A 16,693-nucleotide genomic window follows, 5' to 3' on the forward strand; every position below is an offset into this window, starting at 1 on the left:
GTCAAGATTAATGTAAACTAAAATGACTATTTCCAAACATGCCCTCTCAACGAGCAGGGATGGGAAGGAAGACAGCTCATTTATAACAATAATTTCTAATCACTAGGCTTGGCTGACGCATCCAGTTTGTGGAGAGTCAGTTCTGACATACCTAGTAATTAATCTCATTCAAGCCTCCCTTCAGGATACAGACCAAGCTATCAGGGTCCACAGGGCAGGCAGGCAGATGTACAATTGTATACCATCACTATGGCGATACGATCACCCAAAGTTTAGAGAGGAACTCACTCAGAGACCTTACCTAATACAAATGCTAAACAACATGGTAAAGAGGACATCTGCAGTATTATTGTACCCATGTTGGCCCCAGGACATTAGAGACAAGATGGGTGAAACAACATCTTTGTAGCTAAACAGCTTGTCTCTTTCACCAACAGAAATTGATCCAATACAAGATATTATCTCATGGTAAACAGGACAGACTCTTAAGGGATGCAGCAGTTCAAATCCCTACGTAATGACATACACTGTCTAGTAACAACGTGAGGTCTTGTAGATATGACTAGAACCACTGCAAAGAAGTTCCAGACACACTAGCAACATCCCTTAGTGAATAAGACAACAATACATGATCATTGGTAGGAAAAGCTGCCAACTACGACAAAAAATGAATGTCAACTCATCCTAATCTAAAATATCCAGATCAGTCACATCATCACTGACAGCCTCAACGCCCTAGGACGGACTGAATCCTATCCAGGATGTCACCCATTTGGAGTCAAAAGGCCTTCTAGTGTACTGTGCTTAAAGAGGAAAGGTCTGAGACAGGGAGGCAACTACCAAGCACTCCTGTGAATTGAACAGGGGTGAACTTCCATAGCTGACTGGCATCCACCACTTACTAAATGATGTCTTGATAATATCCTTCAACAACAGCAATACAACAACAGTAAATAGCTTTCTAAGCAGCTGAGAGGGACTGGATCAGAGAACAAAACACACAAATGCCTGGAGATTCTGGGGACAGTAGGGAGAGAGTCTTGCAGTTATCCAAGGCTCTCACAATTAAGAGATATGGAGAGACAAGCCCAAAACCTCTTAAACTTCTCCAAAAATTCAGCAAACTTGTCGCGAGTTATTAATTGAAGGAATTACTAATTCATAGATTGTAAGGCCAGAAGGGACCACTGGGATCATCTAGTCTGACTTCCTATATAACACGGATCATAAGACTTCCCTAAATTAATTCCTGTATGAATAGAGCATATCTTTTAGAAACACATACAATCTTGATTATAAAATTTCCAGAATGGATTTAAAAAAAAAAAAAAAAAAAAGTATGGGATGATACAATCTAAACAATTCAGATTGTGTACGACAGAGAGGAATTTATTTGGATGGCTTCTTACTGTGTGTATGTTCTAACAAAAAATAAAAAAGTGGATCACAAGTGCATTTCAGAGGTGAAGGGAGGGCAGAGAAAAGATAGTGATGGCTGTTAGGAAACAGCCTCTTGCTGGCTAACTTCATGAGGTAGTATGGGCATCAGCCTTAAAGGAGTCTACAGGACTGCTGTTGATGAGACAGCCATAGTCACAGCCATCAACAGAGGCATATTTAAAACATAAGTGGTGATTTGTACAACACACAGCCAGGCCCAGGTCTCATCACTCTGACACGTGCTCAGAGGCCTGTGCTGGAAAATACCACTGCCATAAATATTAAATAACCAAAATGATGCAATATTAAGTAATTCCATTTTTATTCTATTTACTATCTTTAACAATGAAACATTATTTCAATTAATTGCTTTGGTTAATTAAGTTCAAACTATAGCATTACATAAAGTTTCTTAGCACTTAGTCAACAACAATTTACCATTAGTCTCAAACAATTTAAAATTCAGGAGAGCTCAAAAACAAGACAAACTGAAAAATGAGACAACTTGATCTGTATTTTCCAGTCAGATAGTACTCTCCAACTTAAATCTTTGTTACCAGCAAAATATACGTTCTATGCAGATTGTCTTCACAATTATACACATTTAATTCCAATTCCTGTTATGGTTCTCACATAATGCATCTGAACAATGTTGATTAAACAATGACAAATGAAAGCAAATTAAATCCACCTTTAAAAAAAAAATCCAATCATCTAAAAAGGAAAAACCAATAGGGCAGAAAATTAATGGTATAAGAACAAAAACTATACATATATTCTTTAGAATAGATATAAAAGCTAATAATATTACTACATATATTAGAAGGGTCTGTGACCTCAGAAATCTTTGTACCTGGAGGATCTTGGCAAATATAGCAGGTATATTTCTCAGGTACATTATCTTCCAGTAAACCCATACAGACTCCATGCTGCCAGCACAGACACTCTTCACACTGTTTGAAGTCAAGAATTGCACATCAACACAAATGAAACCTCAATACGATTACCTCAATTAGTAAGATTAATATGCGTGGGTATGTATGTATGTAGTGTCTGTGTAACAAAAAAGCCAATACACTTAAGACATGCTGATCTCCTTAGTGTCTTATTTTAAGAACAGCAATTAAATTAATTACACTGACATTTCCACCTTCCCCACTATTTTTTTTCATAAAATCACAACCATTTTAGAGTGAAATCAGAGATCATAAAAAAAGTGGCAAACTGATACGCCTGGAGACCAAAGTTCTCTAGCAGATGAGCACATTGTTGTAGCCGTGTTGTTCCCAGGATATTAAAGAGACAATGTGGGTGCGATAGTATCTTTCATTGGACCAACTTCTGTTTGTGAGAGACAAGCTTTCCCAGACCCGATGAGCAGCTTTGTGTAGCTTAAAAGCTTGTCTCTCTTACCAACAGAAGTGATCCAATAAAGCAAGGGCAACCACAGTACAAGTAAGATTCCCCTACCAATGTACCTAAAAAATTCCAGAAATGAGAGGACAGCTGAGTCTCCTTCATTTAATCCTTATTCAGACCATCACAATCCAAGTGTAGTATCAAAGGTGAAGATACCTTGAAGGCAGAGACATGCAAGCCTGGTCTAAACTTGAAAGTTATACCAGTATTAAACTATACCAGTATTAAGGGGTACAACTTTCTAGTGTAGACAAGGCTGCAGCTGCAAGCTCTGTTTCAGTCATTTTTTTTACCATGAAAAGTAGCCAAATTGCGATTTCCAAACAACAGCTCTTGGAAGTTACCACTCATCCCACTTATACAGTCTCAAATGGGATGCAAAGGACCTTACGGATAAATAAAATAACAAAGTCTCTGCTCTAAGGAGTTTCTAATCTAGTTTGATAATCATATAGATAGTAGAAGTGGGACAAAACTGCACATGGAGGAACTTGATTTACAGGACTGTGTGCCATGGTTTTGAATTCTTCCTTTTACATAGGCCTGTTATTACAGAGAGGCACAAGACAAAGAACGCTTCCTGACTCTCCCTAATTCCCTGCATGGTTGGGCTGAACTCTCAATGCACAGGCCGTATTGACAGGAACAAAGAAGGAGTTTTTTAATCAAATTAGCTTGACCAAATAGTTCAAAATGACCAGCTCAAACAACTGTAGAAGTATTGAATTGTGCCTACAAGGGCATTAAGATTAGTTTTCAGTTTCTAACTTGATTGAGAAACACGTCTATTGTCCCTAGGATCTTTGTAGACAGGGCCACAGACTATATTTAGACTAGAGTTTGGGTCCTGTTTTAACTTGAGTGAACTGACTCCCAATTAACTCAAGTTATCCTTTTGCAAATGTCTGTAATTTACCTCTGCAGTAAAACCTCTAGTTTAGACATGTCCTTTGGATTTAGGGTGTTTTTGTTATTTCTTGTTAAAGTTGCCCTTCCGACTTCCAATAAGCAGGGAAGCGCTGTAGCTGCCCCTCTTCTATCTAGGAGTAGAATACGTCACGTCACTGCAAAGCACATTAGAAAGCACCAGCAGGTTCTGAAAACCCTGTTTCATGATTAGGTCCAGTGACCTTGGGACAGAGGCAGAGAAGACCATGGAAAAGTGGTGGTGGGGGGGACAGACAACACCAAAGATGGAGAGGGGGCATGTGGAAGAAGAGTATCTCTTTCCCTTTGCCTCCAAATAGATGGGAAGACCTGTATACCATACCTCCAAGGAGACTGGGATTAAGGAGTCTCTCTCTCACAAAATGGGGAGAATAGAAGAAGAGGCATTCCCTCACCCTAAGAACTGGAGGGAAAGAGTGGTGGAAAGAAGAGGAAGGAGACAGACCAGCCAAGGAGGATGGGGTGGAGGGTTATAAAAGGTAGAACACACGCCAGTGGAGGGAAGGAGGGAGGAAGGAAGTAGCTCCTCCTCTCACAAGTGGTGGTTGGTTAGATGGGCAAGAGAAAGACCAGTCAGGAGTGGAAGAGACTCCACATCCAAGAAAAGAAAAGGAGGAAGGCACTCCTTCCAAAACAGGGACAAAGACTATTCTCCCTAATAAGCAAAGGGAAAAGAACACAGAGAAATTCCTCCAAGGGAGAGGCCATAGGAAAACCTAAGGGGAAGAAGGGGATAAAGGGGGATAATAGGAGGAAGGAGAGCAAGCAGATGAAAAAGGAAGCCAAAGAAGGAAGTGTCAAGAACAAAGAGGAGAGCGCCAGGCCCTGTCTAAACTAGCCATTTTGTAAAATTCCCTGTGGAATTGCTACACAACTGTGGAACTGCATCGGTGGGAGATTTCAGGAAACGTGCTAGTGTAGCTAGGCCCAAGAAGGGAGAGGGGAGAAAAGTTACAAGGGTGCTGTCAAATTGAAAGTCAGTCTGCTTTAAAGCATGATTTAAAAATAGTATCAGGTACTATTACACAATGCAACAAACTAACAGACAGAAAAATATTTTTCTTCAATTTTTCAGTCCTGGGAATCTCAAGGATTACTGGTAGCAATCACAAACAAAACATGTTCAGATAGAAGTGGTTTTTAGTTTATACACCTTTAATTGGATGTAAAGCAGACACCGAAAAAGAATAAAAAACAAAAGGAAAGAGAAGTCAAGGAAAAAGAGAAAGATCATGACAAATAACAAGGAAAGAAGTATATTAATTGTGTTTCAAAGCATTATAGCAAATTTATAAAAATGACACAAAAAGACCTACAGACCTTCTGTTTGATCTTATATACTGAATCAGGAGATATCAAAGCATGAGACTGTGAGATAAGGCAGGCTGGGGAGACTGTCATGAGCCCAGTATTACTATATAAAGAACAAGGGAAAACCTGCTTTGGTTTTAGATGATGTTTATACAACAGTGATGCTGGCCTCCTGACTTTAAAAATACATGTGTGCAACAGAGATAAATGAAGAATACACAAAGGCATAATCTGCCACACTGGCAAAATACCCAGCTACAGATTTCAAGACAATTGATTTAACTCAAGTGAATGTTTTGAAATGTCACTCTTCTAAAAAGCAGAAATTTGCACCAGATATTTCAAAGTGTCCCATGGAAGGACACATGATGCTCGTTATCCCATTTTAACTGTCTGTGCAGTGCTTCCCACTTTTGCTTACCTTGCTACAGGCAGCAGATTGAGCCAGAATATAGATTAGTAATGGAAAATGAGCTAAAATAAAGGAGCTAGAAGTTTTGAAAGAGGAAAAAAAAGTGGACGACAAGGGGAAAGGAGGGCAATATGACTAAAAAAACATGCAATAAATTAAATATGTATACACAGGAGATAAGGAGTGAATTTTCCCAAGCTGGTATGTGGAGCTCCTCTACATCTTCCAGAATTAAAACAAAACAAAAAGCACACCAAAACAAAGATCCACAACCCCCACAAAATTAAGAAAAAAAAAAATTCATGACGTAAACCCAGAAGAGTATATGCAGGCTAGTTCTATTTGGTCCTAATTGTTGTCCAGACCTTACCTTGAGAATGTAGGCCCCATGAGAAAGGCTCGTTCTATTCCAATGAAAGGGTGATCAGTGTAAAAGCAGAACTGCTGCCTACGTAGCTCCAACAGCAAAATCCTGTGCCCCTCCAGAGTTAAGGAGAGACCAGGATTAAGCACCAGTGACAATTTGACACAGCTCCATATTTAAATAGATTTTGTTTCACTTGTAATACTACTAACTTAGTAATTTTTGCTACACAAATGTACTATTTAAATGCAAAGCACACATTATGTTATCTTTCTGTAACTATTGTTTTCAGACACAAAAGTTAAATAATTTATGCTATATATTAAACTGTACATGGTACAGTTGAAACCTTAATTTTTGTATTTCCTGTTACTGGGCCCAATACTGCTCCAATTGAAATCAATGGGAGATTTACTGTCGGCTTCAAAGGGAGCTGCACCAGTCTCTATTTGCTATTTTAACTGAAATATGAGGATTGCATATAATTTATGTATCTAATCAATTTTGTTAAGAAAAAGAAAAATGAAGATACTGTCCATGCTTAATGGCACTGAACTTCTTACTACATCCACTGAAATGAACAGAGTGGGGAGGAAATATTACTTACTTGCAATTCTACCTTTATAGATAAGATCTCACAGAAGTCCTACTCCAGGTCTTGCACCTCCAGTGACAGTCATGCACGAACTCCCCTAGCTCTTATGTTTTTGATGCCCCAAGACACCTGTGTTTTGACACAAGGGATCCCTGGAATGTGTATGCTCAACAACAAACACCTCAGAGGTCCCAGAAAATTCCAGCCAGTTCCTTTCAGAGTGGTAAAAAAGGGCAGCATTTTCTTCTGTTCTAATTCGCATTTAGAGTGCCCACAATTAACAAATCATAAAATGAGTGCTTTGAGGGCAGATACAGAAGACACTTCCGAATTTGAACATCCAAATTCTGCGGTAAAGTACAGGTATGAGTGAGAATCCTGTGAGGGGTATCTTCAACAATGCAGATTTACAGGCAAGTAATTTTTTCTTCTTTAAAGTTACCAACTGCACAGGATTTTCACTCTTCAAGAGTAAGTGGCTTGAGGGATGACTCAGAAATAAAAATAGAATCATAGAACCATAGAATATTAGAATTCGAAGGGACCTCAGGAGGTCTAGTCCAACCCCCTGCTCAAAGCAGGACTAACCTCAGCTAGAATGCACCAAGAAGCAATGTCAAAAACTGGCTGGTACCCAATAAAGAAGAGACTCCCCTCTCTTCCTCCTCCTGCTCCCCAATACCTCAATAGGATAATGAAAAACAAATACATATACACCATCAAATGATGTACCCTTCTACAACAGAAATTTTCAGAAGCTGGCCGACTCAAGTAGGAGACATTTGAGTATGTGAATCCAGAGATGGAGAAATACAAACCCATATGCTTCGGTTATACAAGTCCCCAGACAAGACAATGATAAAGAGGCAATTACTTAAAACAAATAAGTGTTTCTATCAAACCAAGATTTGATGTCCTAGCCAATTTTTATTATAATGTAGGCGATGCACCTGAGAAAATAACCCAACACCACTAGCTGTCACAACCACCATGGACTTCTCCAAATTAAAGCAATTCCCATAACAAAGCCAGCCACACACTAAACACCTTCATCCATGTCTGTGGGCATGTCTCTGAAGTATAAACAATTTCACTCTCCTGGACAGGCAACCACCTCCTCATGACAGATAGCCACAGCAATCCACTTTCACTATTTTTGTGAACCAATGTTATTAGTTCAACACTAAAAGCTTTTGGTTCAAAACAACGCCCCTTTCCCCCCCCCGAAACAAAAAACGCATCCTTCCAGAAGATTCTGGAATAGACACATCCAAAATGAAGTAGTAAGGCACTGATACACCACATGTTGGCCTTTGTGTTTTATAATAATACAATTTACCACAGAATCCACCTCTTACCAGAAAGTTGTACTCCAGCATATAAATTATACATCTAGCCCTCACACAGGTCCCTCTGGGGGGGGAGTGGAGCCCGGTGATTTAAAAAGGCCCAGGCAGATGGGACTGGTTCATGGGCAGTGGGTGAAACTTCCTCTCAGGGAGGCTAACTCCCTGTCCTGCCTCTTTCAGCCATGGCCCCAGCCAAGGCCCTGCTTGACCCCACATCCCTCCCTCCTGTTTACTCCCCTCCCTGCTGCGTCCCTCTTCCCTTCCCTCTCTGCTGAGCTCCCCTGCTGTTGTTCGCTGCCTTGAGGGAAGAGAGACGGGGGGGGCTGAGCCCAGGGCAAGAGGGGATGTGGTGGCAAGCAGGCCTAGGGTGGGGCCTGAGGCAGAGCAAGGGTGGAGTGTGGGCGGGGCTGCGGGCAGAAGAGGCGAGACAGGGGAAGCTTCACCTGCTGCCCATGGTCGTAAACCTCAGCTATCCCTTTCTAGAAGGCCACTCACTGTTCTGCCCTGCGCCCGGAATTGCTGTCAGCTGGCCTGCATCACATCTATGAATAGGAGAGCAGTGAAGTTATATTTTCCTGAGTCCACAGATATCCTGAAACAAAACTTAGAGGTGGTCTTCCCCAATTCCTCTCTATAGGGCATTAAGTCTGACATCTAAATCTGATAACTGCAAACATTATTTCACTGCTGATTATTTTAGAACAACCCCAAAGTTAATTGTTTATCTCACTCCCAACAACTTCCTACACATTCTCAGTATTAACTGTGCCATGCAGCTGCCACAACCCCAGTTCCTCAGCTCCTAATAACATGTAACTGCATGGCAGAAGTTATCAATATAAAAATCTGCTGCAAATCAAAGACTGAAAATATGGTAACATAAAAGACAGTTTCCTCTTACTCCTAGGCATCGAGCCCCAAGCATAGGGGACGGGGGGCAGGATTGGAAACCAGATAGGTAGGAAGATTCGGCAGGAGGGGAAATGAGATCGGGGGGGGGAGCCTCTGCAGCAGAAGAGGGGGAGCTTGTTGTTCATCATCAAGGTGAAAAGGTCCCACATTGGGGCTCCCCACTGTTGAAAGATGTTGTGGAGAATGGAGTCATAGAGCTCCCATTCGTGAGAGAGATGGAAGGAGTGAATCAGTTTGTCTGCAAGGATATTGAGAGGTGTAGCAGGTCCGAGAACGAGTGTTGTCTGGGTCACAATGGAGCTATGAGTATGACCTGTGCCCAGTCTTGTTTCAGTTTGCAGCGCACCCAAGGAATTACTGGAATGGGTGGGAAGGCGCATCGGAGATCTGACATCCATGGGATGAGGAAGGCATCCCCCATCAATTCCTCTCCCAGCGAGCCTCTGCAGCAGAAGAGGGGGAGCTTGCTGTTCATCATCAAGGTGAAAAGGTCCCAAATTGGGGCTCCCCACTGTTGAAAGATGTTGTGGAGAATGGAGTCATGGAGCTCCCATTCGTGAGAGAGATGGAAGGAGTGAATCAGTTTGTCTGCAAGGATATTGTCTGTCCCAGGTAAGTGCATTGCCCGTGATGTAATGTTATGTTGCAAGCACCAATTCCAGAGGCAGACTTCTTCTTGGCACAGAGATAGGGATCTGGCTTCCCCTTGTTTATGTAGAAATCTGACGACATGTTGTCCGTTAGAAACTCAATATGTCTGCCCTGGAGCAGAGGAAGGAGGTTGTGTCAAGCTCGTAGGACCAATCTCATTTCTAGGATGTTGATATGCATCCGTGCCTCCATGGGAGACCACAGTCCTTGTGTTGTGCAGCCCTACACATAGGTGCCCCAACGTACGAGGGATGCATCTGTCACCAGTGTAGTATCTGGTTCAGGCTGGTGGAACGGTATGCCTACCAAGACTTTGGTTGGGTCCTGCCACCATTTCAGAGAGGCTAGCACTCGAGGGGGGAGGGAAACCTGTTTGTTCAGGTGGTCATTTTAGAGATCGTAAACTGTTCATTGCCAATGTTGCAGGCAGCGCATATGAAGTCAAGCATGTGGGGTGACTTATGTGGATTCTGTCATGTGTCCAAGGAGCGAGACACAAAGACGAACATGCATGTGCGGATGGTATTGTAGTTGTGTACTGATGTTTGTGAGGGCAGCATAGCAATCTTTGGGGAGAAACACTCATGCCACTCAAGAATCTAGAGCAGCTCCAATGAACGTGAGCTTTTTGGTAGGGATGAGGATGGGGCTTTTCCTTGTTGATACATACACCGAGGTTGGTTAATGGGCCTTGTAAAATCTGAATGGTCACTAGCAGACGTTTGTGCAAGGATGCCACTAGTAACTAGTTGTCTAGGTAGGGGAATGATGCGTGACCTAGTCGTCTCATGTATGCCACCACTACTGCGAAAATTTTTGTGAATACCCGTGGGGCAGTGGCTATCCCAAAAGGGAGGACGCAAAACTGGTAGTGTGAATGCCCTATTTGGAAGTGGAGAAACTTGAGATAGGCAGGGTGGATGCCGACATGAAAATTAGCATCTTTCATATTGAAAGCCATGAACCAGGCCCCACGTTGAAGGGAAAGGGTGATCTGAGGCACCGTTACCATTTGGAAATGGATGAAATTGTTGAGTGCCCATAGGTCCAAAATGGGTCTGAGGTCTCCGCCTTTTTTTGGAACAAGGAAGTGGTGGGAGTAGAATCCGTGGTTCTGATATCTGGGAGGGACTTGCTCTATGGCACCTTTTTGGAGTAGAGACGACGTTTCCTTGTGCAGGAGCGGAGTTTGATTTGCATCCACCTTGGTGGCCTGTGGTGGGTGATGAGGCGGAAAGGTTTGAAATTCTATGGAATACCCTTGTTGTGCAATGTCTAGGACACACTGGTTGGTGGTGATATGTTTTTGTAAAATGGGGTAAGACAACCTCTGAAGCAAGTGAAAGGGCTTGAGGTTGGATGGGGGAGAGGTTCGCGGATCTGTGTGTGCAAGTCAAAGTGCTGTCTTGGCGTCAATGAGGGGTAGAGGCCACTGGAGCGGTAGCAGGGGAATGTCTATGCCGTTGTGAGCATTAGCAGTGGTACTGCTGTTGCTCTTGTGGACATGGACAGGAAGGCTGGTAAAGTTGGTAAGTGGATCTAAGTTGGTTCCGGGGTCGGTATGCTCGCCTGTGTTGAAACCATGTGGGGGCCGGAGTATAGAGGCCCAGAGAGCGAAGGGTAGCCCTGGAGTCCTTTGATGAGTGTAGGATTTCATCTGTTTTTATCACTAAATAATTTCTGATTGTCGAATGGCAAATCTTCTAAGGACGTTTAGACCTCTTTAGGGAATGTGAAGGTCTGAAGCCATGAGTCCCTCCTTAATATAAGACCTGAAGCTAGGGATCGTGCCGCTGTATCTGCGGCATCCACTGCTGCCTGGAGTGGCTCAGGGAAGAAACACGATGTTTAGGAGTGGTCCCTCTCAGTGATCCGCCTTTGTGCCCGTGACCATGTCTTTTCTTATGAGACTTGGCTGGTGCTGTTGGTGCCACTGGTCCCGATGCAGCTGCTGGAGTCGTCGGTTCTGATGGGCACTGCGGCGGTTCCGCTGGTGCCACTTCCTGGTGCACACATGGGTGCATGGCTTCTTCCATCAGGGACTTGTGAAGCCTAAATTGTCTCGCCTCTCGGGTTCTCAAAGGGAAGGAGTGAAAAATAGAGCACTGTGAAACTATGTGGGATTCTCCCAAACAGCATAAACGGCGTTGGTGTTAGTCACTTACCGAAAAGGACCGAGGGCACGTGGTGAAGTTTTTAAAACTGGCTTGTTTTGGCATACTCCCCACAAAAATGGGGTGGGGAAGAAACCTGGAGACTTATCTAATTCTAACTTCTAGCTAACTTTTAACTTTCAAACTTTTTTTTAACACTACCTATGCTAAGACTAAGAGCTAATAACTATTTATAATAAAACGTTACTTGCTATGCAGAATCTACGAGGAGAAGATGGAGTTCCTACTTTAGCCATGAGGCGGTAAGAGGAAACTGAGGGGGAGTCGACCCGCACAGACTTATAAGACCTCGGACGTACCACATGGGCAACACGAGATGTGCACACGGGTCGACCGATACTGCTTTCAACAGTTCTGGCTCTGGTACATGCGCGCGCGTGTGCACGCACGGCAGAATCCACATAGGAACCATCACTTGAAAAAGCAGCAGCCCTTACTGGGACTGCACAAACATGGTCTTACAGCAGAGATTAAAAAATAATAGTAACAATTTATAATCAACAGAAGGGCAATATGCTGAGATGGCAGATAGGTATACTTTGGCTGAAGACAAGGAGAGACTGAAAAATGTTAACTACAGTAAGAAGCCTTAAGTTACATAATATGAAAACAGACTGCAGAGACAGCTTATCTGCTACTTATGGTGAAAACTTTTCCACATCTGAGAAAAATATTTAACATGTAATTTCCTAAACTGTTATAGGCTTTCCCTCATTTCCACAGTACAGGTTAGGTAAGTCAGCATCCTGTGATCCAAGATGTGAGGTGGAACTATTCTGGATTGGGATGCAGCATGCAAAAGCCTTCCTGGGTCAGAAAGTCTGATATCACTGGTAGGAGATATGAAAACTCCTATCAAGACTGAAGAGACATGCATACAAGTAGTGGGTGGCCCAAGTTAAGACAATTAGTATGACCTAGGACCCATAAGGAAGCAACAGCAGCAAATTGTAGTAAACTTACCTACCAAAAGAACCCAAGAACCAAATCTTAGAGCTGTAAGCCACATTGCTGAGAGTCTTGTCTGGTCTTCCCCCTGTAGCACCCAAGCTTGTGCACGTTACTGATGTGAAAAATTTTGGCCAAAAGGTCACATTCACCCACAAAGAATCCAGGCAACCCAAAAGATAAATAAAACAATTAGTTTTTATCATGTCTTAACTTATATCCAGTCTCAATTTTCTTTAGGATCAAGGCAAACAAAAGTTCTCAACCCCTTGAATCAGGAACAAATAAAAGCAATCACTGATCCTCCCTGCTCGGGTGTAAAGGTAAGCAAAAGATCTCAAATCCCTTTGCCTCGGGATTAAAAACAAACAGTCTCTAATTGTAAAGACATGAAAACATTACAACAAGAGAAATTCACAACCTAGGAGTATTTAAAAGGCAGGCAGCCAGCTTCCCTCAACGTAGCTCAATACTTCCAACCGACAGCCTGATTTTTTCTTTCTCCTCCTATGTCCCAGACTGGTTTCCTGCAAGGCTAATGCAAATCAGCTACTTTTAAACTCTGCCCATTAATCCTTATGTCACAATACACTCAGTGTCCTATCCCATGTTCTTTGGGATTCCTATCCTAACCCACACTCCATTCAAGATCTATCGCAGAGACACAGCTGTTGGCATGTCAGGGTAAGGTGTATCTCTTTTCTGCCACTTGGGGAGAAAAGTCTGCAGTGTCTTCCATACTTTCTTCAGCAATTCATCTGAAATAGGACGGCAAGGCAAAGAAAGGGCTTCCACTCAACTTACCGAGCAGACTTGATTGTTGAGGACAGAAACTGAATCAAAGTCAGCTGCTTTAAACATTTGAGGGAACAAAGGGATATTGGATCCTCTAGAGAATAACTGGGTTTGTGTTCCTCTGTCGCAGAACTATATCTAGCCTCTGAAGAATTCTCCCCATTAGTGAGTAAATACTTATCTCCACTCAACCTGACGCATTGATGAGTGTAATACAAGATTTGCCACTGCTCTGCAAGTAATGCCAGCTGAACCAAGATATTCCATACAAGTTTATTCAAGAGTGTTAGACCAGCTTGCCTTGCACAGATGAATCCTACTTCTACGGCAGATACTGATGCTGGAATAAACACCACCAAATGCTCTGACAGACTTAGGTGTCAGGTGCTGAATACGGTGCCATTCTGACACCAAATGACTAACCTGAAACACTTGAGTACTTCTGTCAACATGCACAGCTGATCAAGTTTCTCCAAATGTTGCTCCCTACTTAGATTAGGGTATCTGCAACCTTTGGTTGGAAAAACTTGGAGTCAAAGCCTTTAGAGGTGATGCACCGAAGGACAGTTGACTCTCTCTCTCAGAGCCTCCTGAACCCCATTTTTCAGTAGATGAGTTGGAGCTCAGCTACTGACTTGGCACATCAACGCACCAAGGGTATCAAATCATCACTACTTTGGAGACCTCCGCTTCAAAATGGATGGTTCGGATTGCTCTGATACAGCTAGCGAAGTAGATCCGCTAGGTCTGTGTCAACAGAAACAGCCCTAGGCTGGAATTACAGGCATCTGTGACGGTGGCCGCTAGGACTGATTCCAGATGATCCTTTCAAAACACATACAACCCATATACCTAGTCACATTCATGCCAAATGCCTCTCCCAAGTGCAGAGCACACCAGCCATGTCTGATATTGAGACATATTCCAGCCACTCTAACAACCTTTTCAAATTGTTGAGCTTCTTTCCAGTCCCCTTTTTGCATTCAACAGAATTACAAAGTAGCAGTCAGAGATAATGACCAATCAACAAAGCATTAAGAAGTATAAGACATAAGGTAAAAGACTACACTGAGTGCATTTACAAGCCAACAGGTAGCACAGACTTGACTTGAAGCCTTACAACCAAGCCAAACTAACTAGAGGGGTTTAGGAATTCAAAAGCGAGTCAGAGAACTTCAAAAAACATTCCTAAAACAGACCATTTCCCAAAAAGAGAGCCAAGAGTCTGTCAACAGCTGGTGCTCCAGCCCCAAATATCAGCCACCCAAATCACTCCACAGAACTGATTCAATTTTTATTTTTGCCACTGGCCAAAATTCAGAGAATACCAGGCAATTTGCCAAAGGAGCAGTGGTGAACAGAGCTGGAGCAACAGTTAAAATCACATCACCACCTGCCAGGCGCTTTTTTGCTGATTGAAGTTAGTAGGGAACTGGCTGGAATGGTCCGTAGTTGGTGAACATTCAGTAGGTAGCGCTCACCTGACAATGTATGAGTGCCTCAGAGGATCAAAGCACTTAAGAGGTAGGGGAGCTCCCTGAAGACCCAAGTATAGAATCTTGTGCTGATATTTTATAGAGCAAGGGAAGTTCCACATTTGCTGCTGCTGTTGTGTGACTTGAGATAGGTTTTTTGAAAACTGGGTTGAAAGGATACTATATCCAGTTTGAATAGATGGCTCTTCAAAAAAGTGAAAACTTAGGATGTGCAGAATAATGCAGCAGAAATTGCAGGACCCTCCCACACCCAAAAGAGCAGGTTCTCCTTAAAACACCACAAGATTTTTTCCTGCCTGATTTAAAAAAACCTGTTTTTAGAGGATTTTCCTAAGGCATTTAATAATATCCCTCACGTAAATTGAGTCACGCACTGACTCCCTGTACTTGCTAATCCTTTTGGATAGGCCAGGTCTGGTGAATGTACATTGTGCCACCTCATGACGCACGGCTTTATAACCAGCATATAAATAGCTTCTGAGCATGCTTAGAAGTTTGGGGGAGGTTTCAAATAAATCACTTAACATTTTTATTTTAAAATATTTATTCCCTACCCTAGCAAACACTCTCTTCAAAGACATGACAAATTAAAAACTTCATCGATTTTTGCTGTAGCTGTTAAAAAAAAGTTGTTGTTTTTTTGTTTTTTTTAACAAAAACAAAGTAGGAACAGAGTTTTTCCTCCTCCCAATCGTCCTTAACTCAAAACTAGATATTTTGCTCAAACTTTGAAAAAGATAACATTAAATGGTGATTCTTCCTAATGAAATTACATAGAACATGAAGTTTGATGTGAACTACCAAAGTATAATTTATTCACCTGCTACCATAGAACAGTTGCTCACTCCTGCTAAACTGATAATTTTTTTTTTTTTTTTTTTGAGATTCCAGTGGACAGCAATAATACATTTCATGGGGGATCCACTCTCACATATTCCTACATAGTTTCTTGCACTATTGGGCTTCAGATGACATCCTTTCCTGTATTTGCATTTACTTCACTGCACATCCACAGTCTACAATCATATACCTGAATCATAAAGTCATTTTCTCCTTCCACTTCGCAAATGCATCGAACAATCCCAAAGTCACTGTCTTCTTCATCGAGTTCTTCATCAGGGTTAGTGGTTACATCAATGTCCTGACTGCAGTCATCATCACTCCAAAGCAAACTGTCTGTAGATGACTCGCTCAAGGTATCTTCCTCTGTCAAAGAGTTAAATTGAATAAATCTGTCAGAGTGATTACCAAAAAAGCCAAATGGTTGGCCATTCTAAATTACTGTAAATCTGGGGATACGCACTGCAGGCACTATAAAATATGTTGAAGATTCTGTGTTTAAAGTAATTGTACAGTAGTAGGCTTAGAAAGTATTTGTTGAATTTGTATATTACTAGTTAGCAAAGTCATATCTGCTAATTAATAGCTATATCAAAATACCTTTTGCCTTTTCAAAACCTTCAGAATTCTTCTTAAGATTTTAGTCCCCAAAACATATCTGAAAGTGTCTCAAAAACAAAACAAAACAAAACCAAAGTCACAAGATTCCTTCCACACTTTAAGTGAGATCTGTTCCTAGTTTCAGTAGAAAAGCAGAAGTGAGAACCACAATCTGGAAGAAAAGTATGTTTATTTATGGAATGAGGAGTTCACATCTTCAGAGGAGGCCAATTCTATGCAAACAACTAACCAAAGTTTGTGTCTTCAAGGTCTAAATTTATTGAAACTGGGGCAGACTTTGTGGTTCTATTTGCAGCTAGATTTTGGAGTATCTGGAGGGAACAAAAGTTTAACTTCTTTGATATTACCGAAGATTTTTTTCCTCATCAAAAGTGTTATTTTAAAATCCACTGATGTTGCCACAGGAACGTCTAAAAAT

At 42.0% G+C, this 16,693-nt stretch overlaps 1 protein-coding gene across 6 annotated transcripts in view; it reads right to left on the reverse strand.

The window, feature by feature from the left end:
• PHF20 (PHD finger protein 20) overlaps nucleotides 1–16,693 on the reverse strand; it is a 184,254-nt gene that overhangs the window by 24,230 nt on the left and 143,331 nt on the right. For all 6 annotated transcript variants that reach the window (XM_067546848.1, XM_067546847.1, XM_067546843.1 and 3 more), the window contains 2 exons: nucleotides 15,845–16,020; nucleotides 2,294–2,393 (listed from right to left, as the gene is read on the reverse strand). In XM_067546848.1, coding sequence (XP_067402949.1) covers nucleotides 2,294–2,393; nucleotides 15,845–16,020 — 276 coding nt within the window. The remainder of the gene's footprint in view (nucleotides 1–2,293; nucleotides 2,394–15,844; nucleotides 16,021–16,693) is intronic.

The sequence above is a fragment of the Emydura macquarii genome, unplaced genomic scaffold, assembly GCF_026122565.2.
Source record: "Emydura macquarii macquarii isolate MOO-44397 ecotype Brisbane River unplaced genomic scaffold, CSIRO-AGI_Emac_v2 contig_1170, whole genome shotgun sequence".
NCBI lineage: Eukaryota > Metazoa > Chordata > Testudines > Chelidae > Emydura > Emydura macquarii.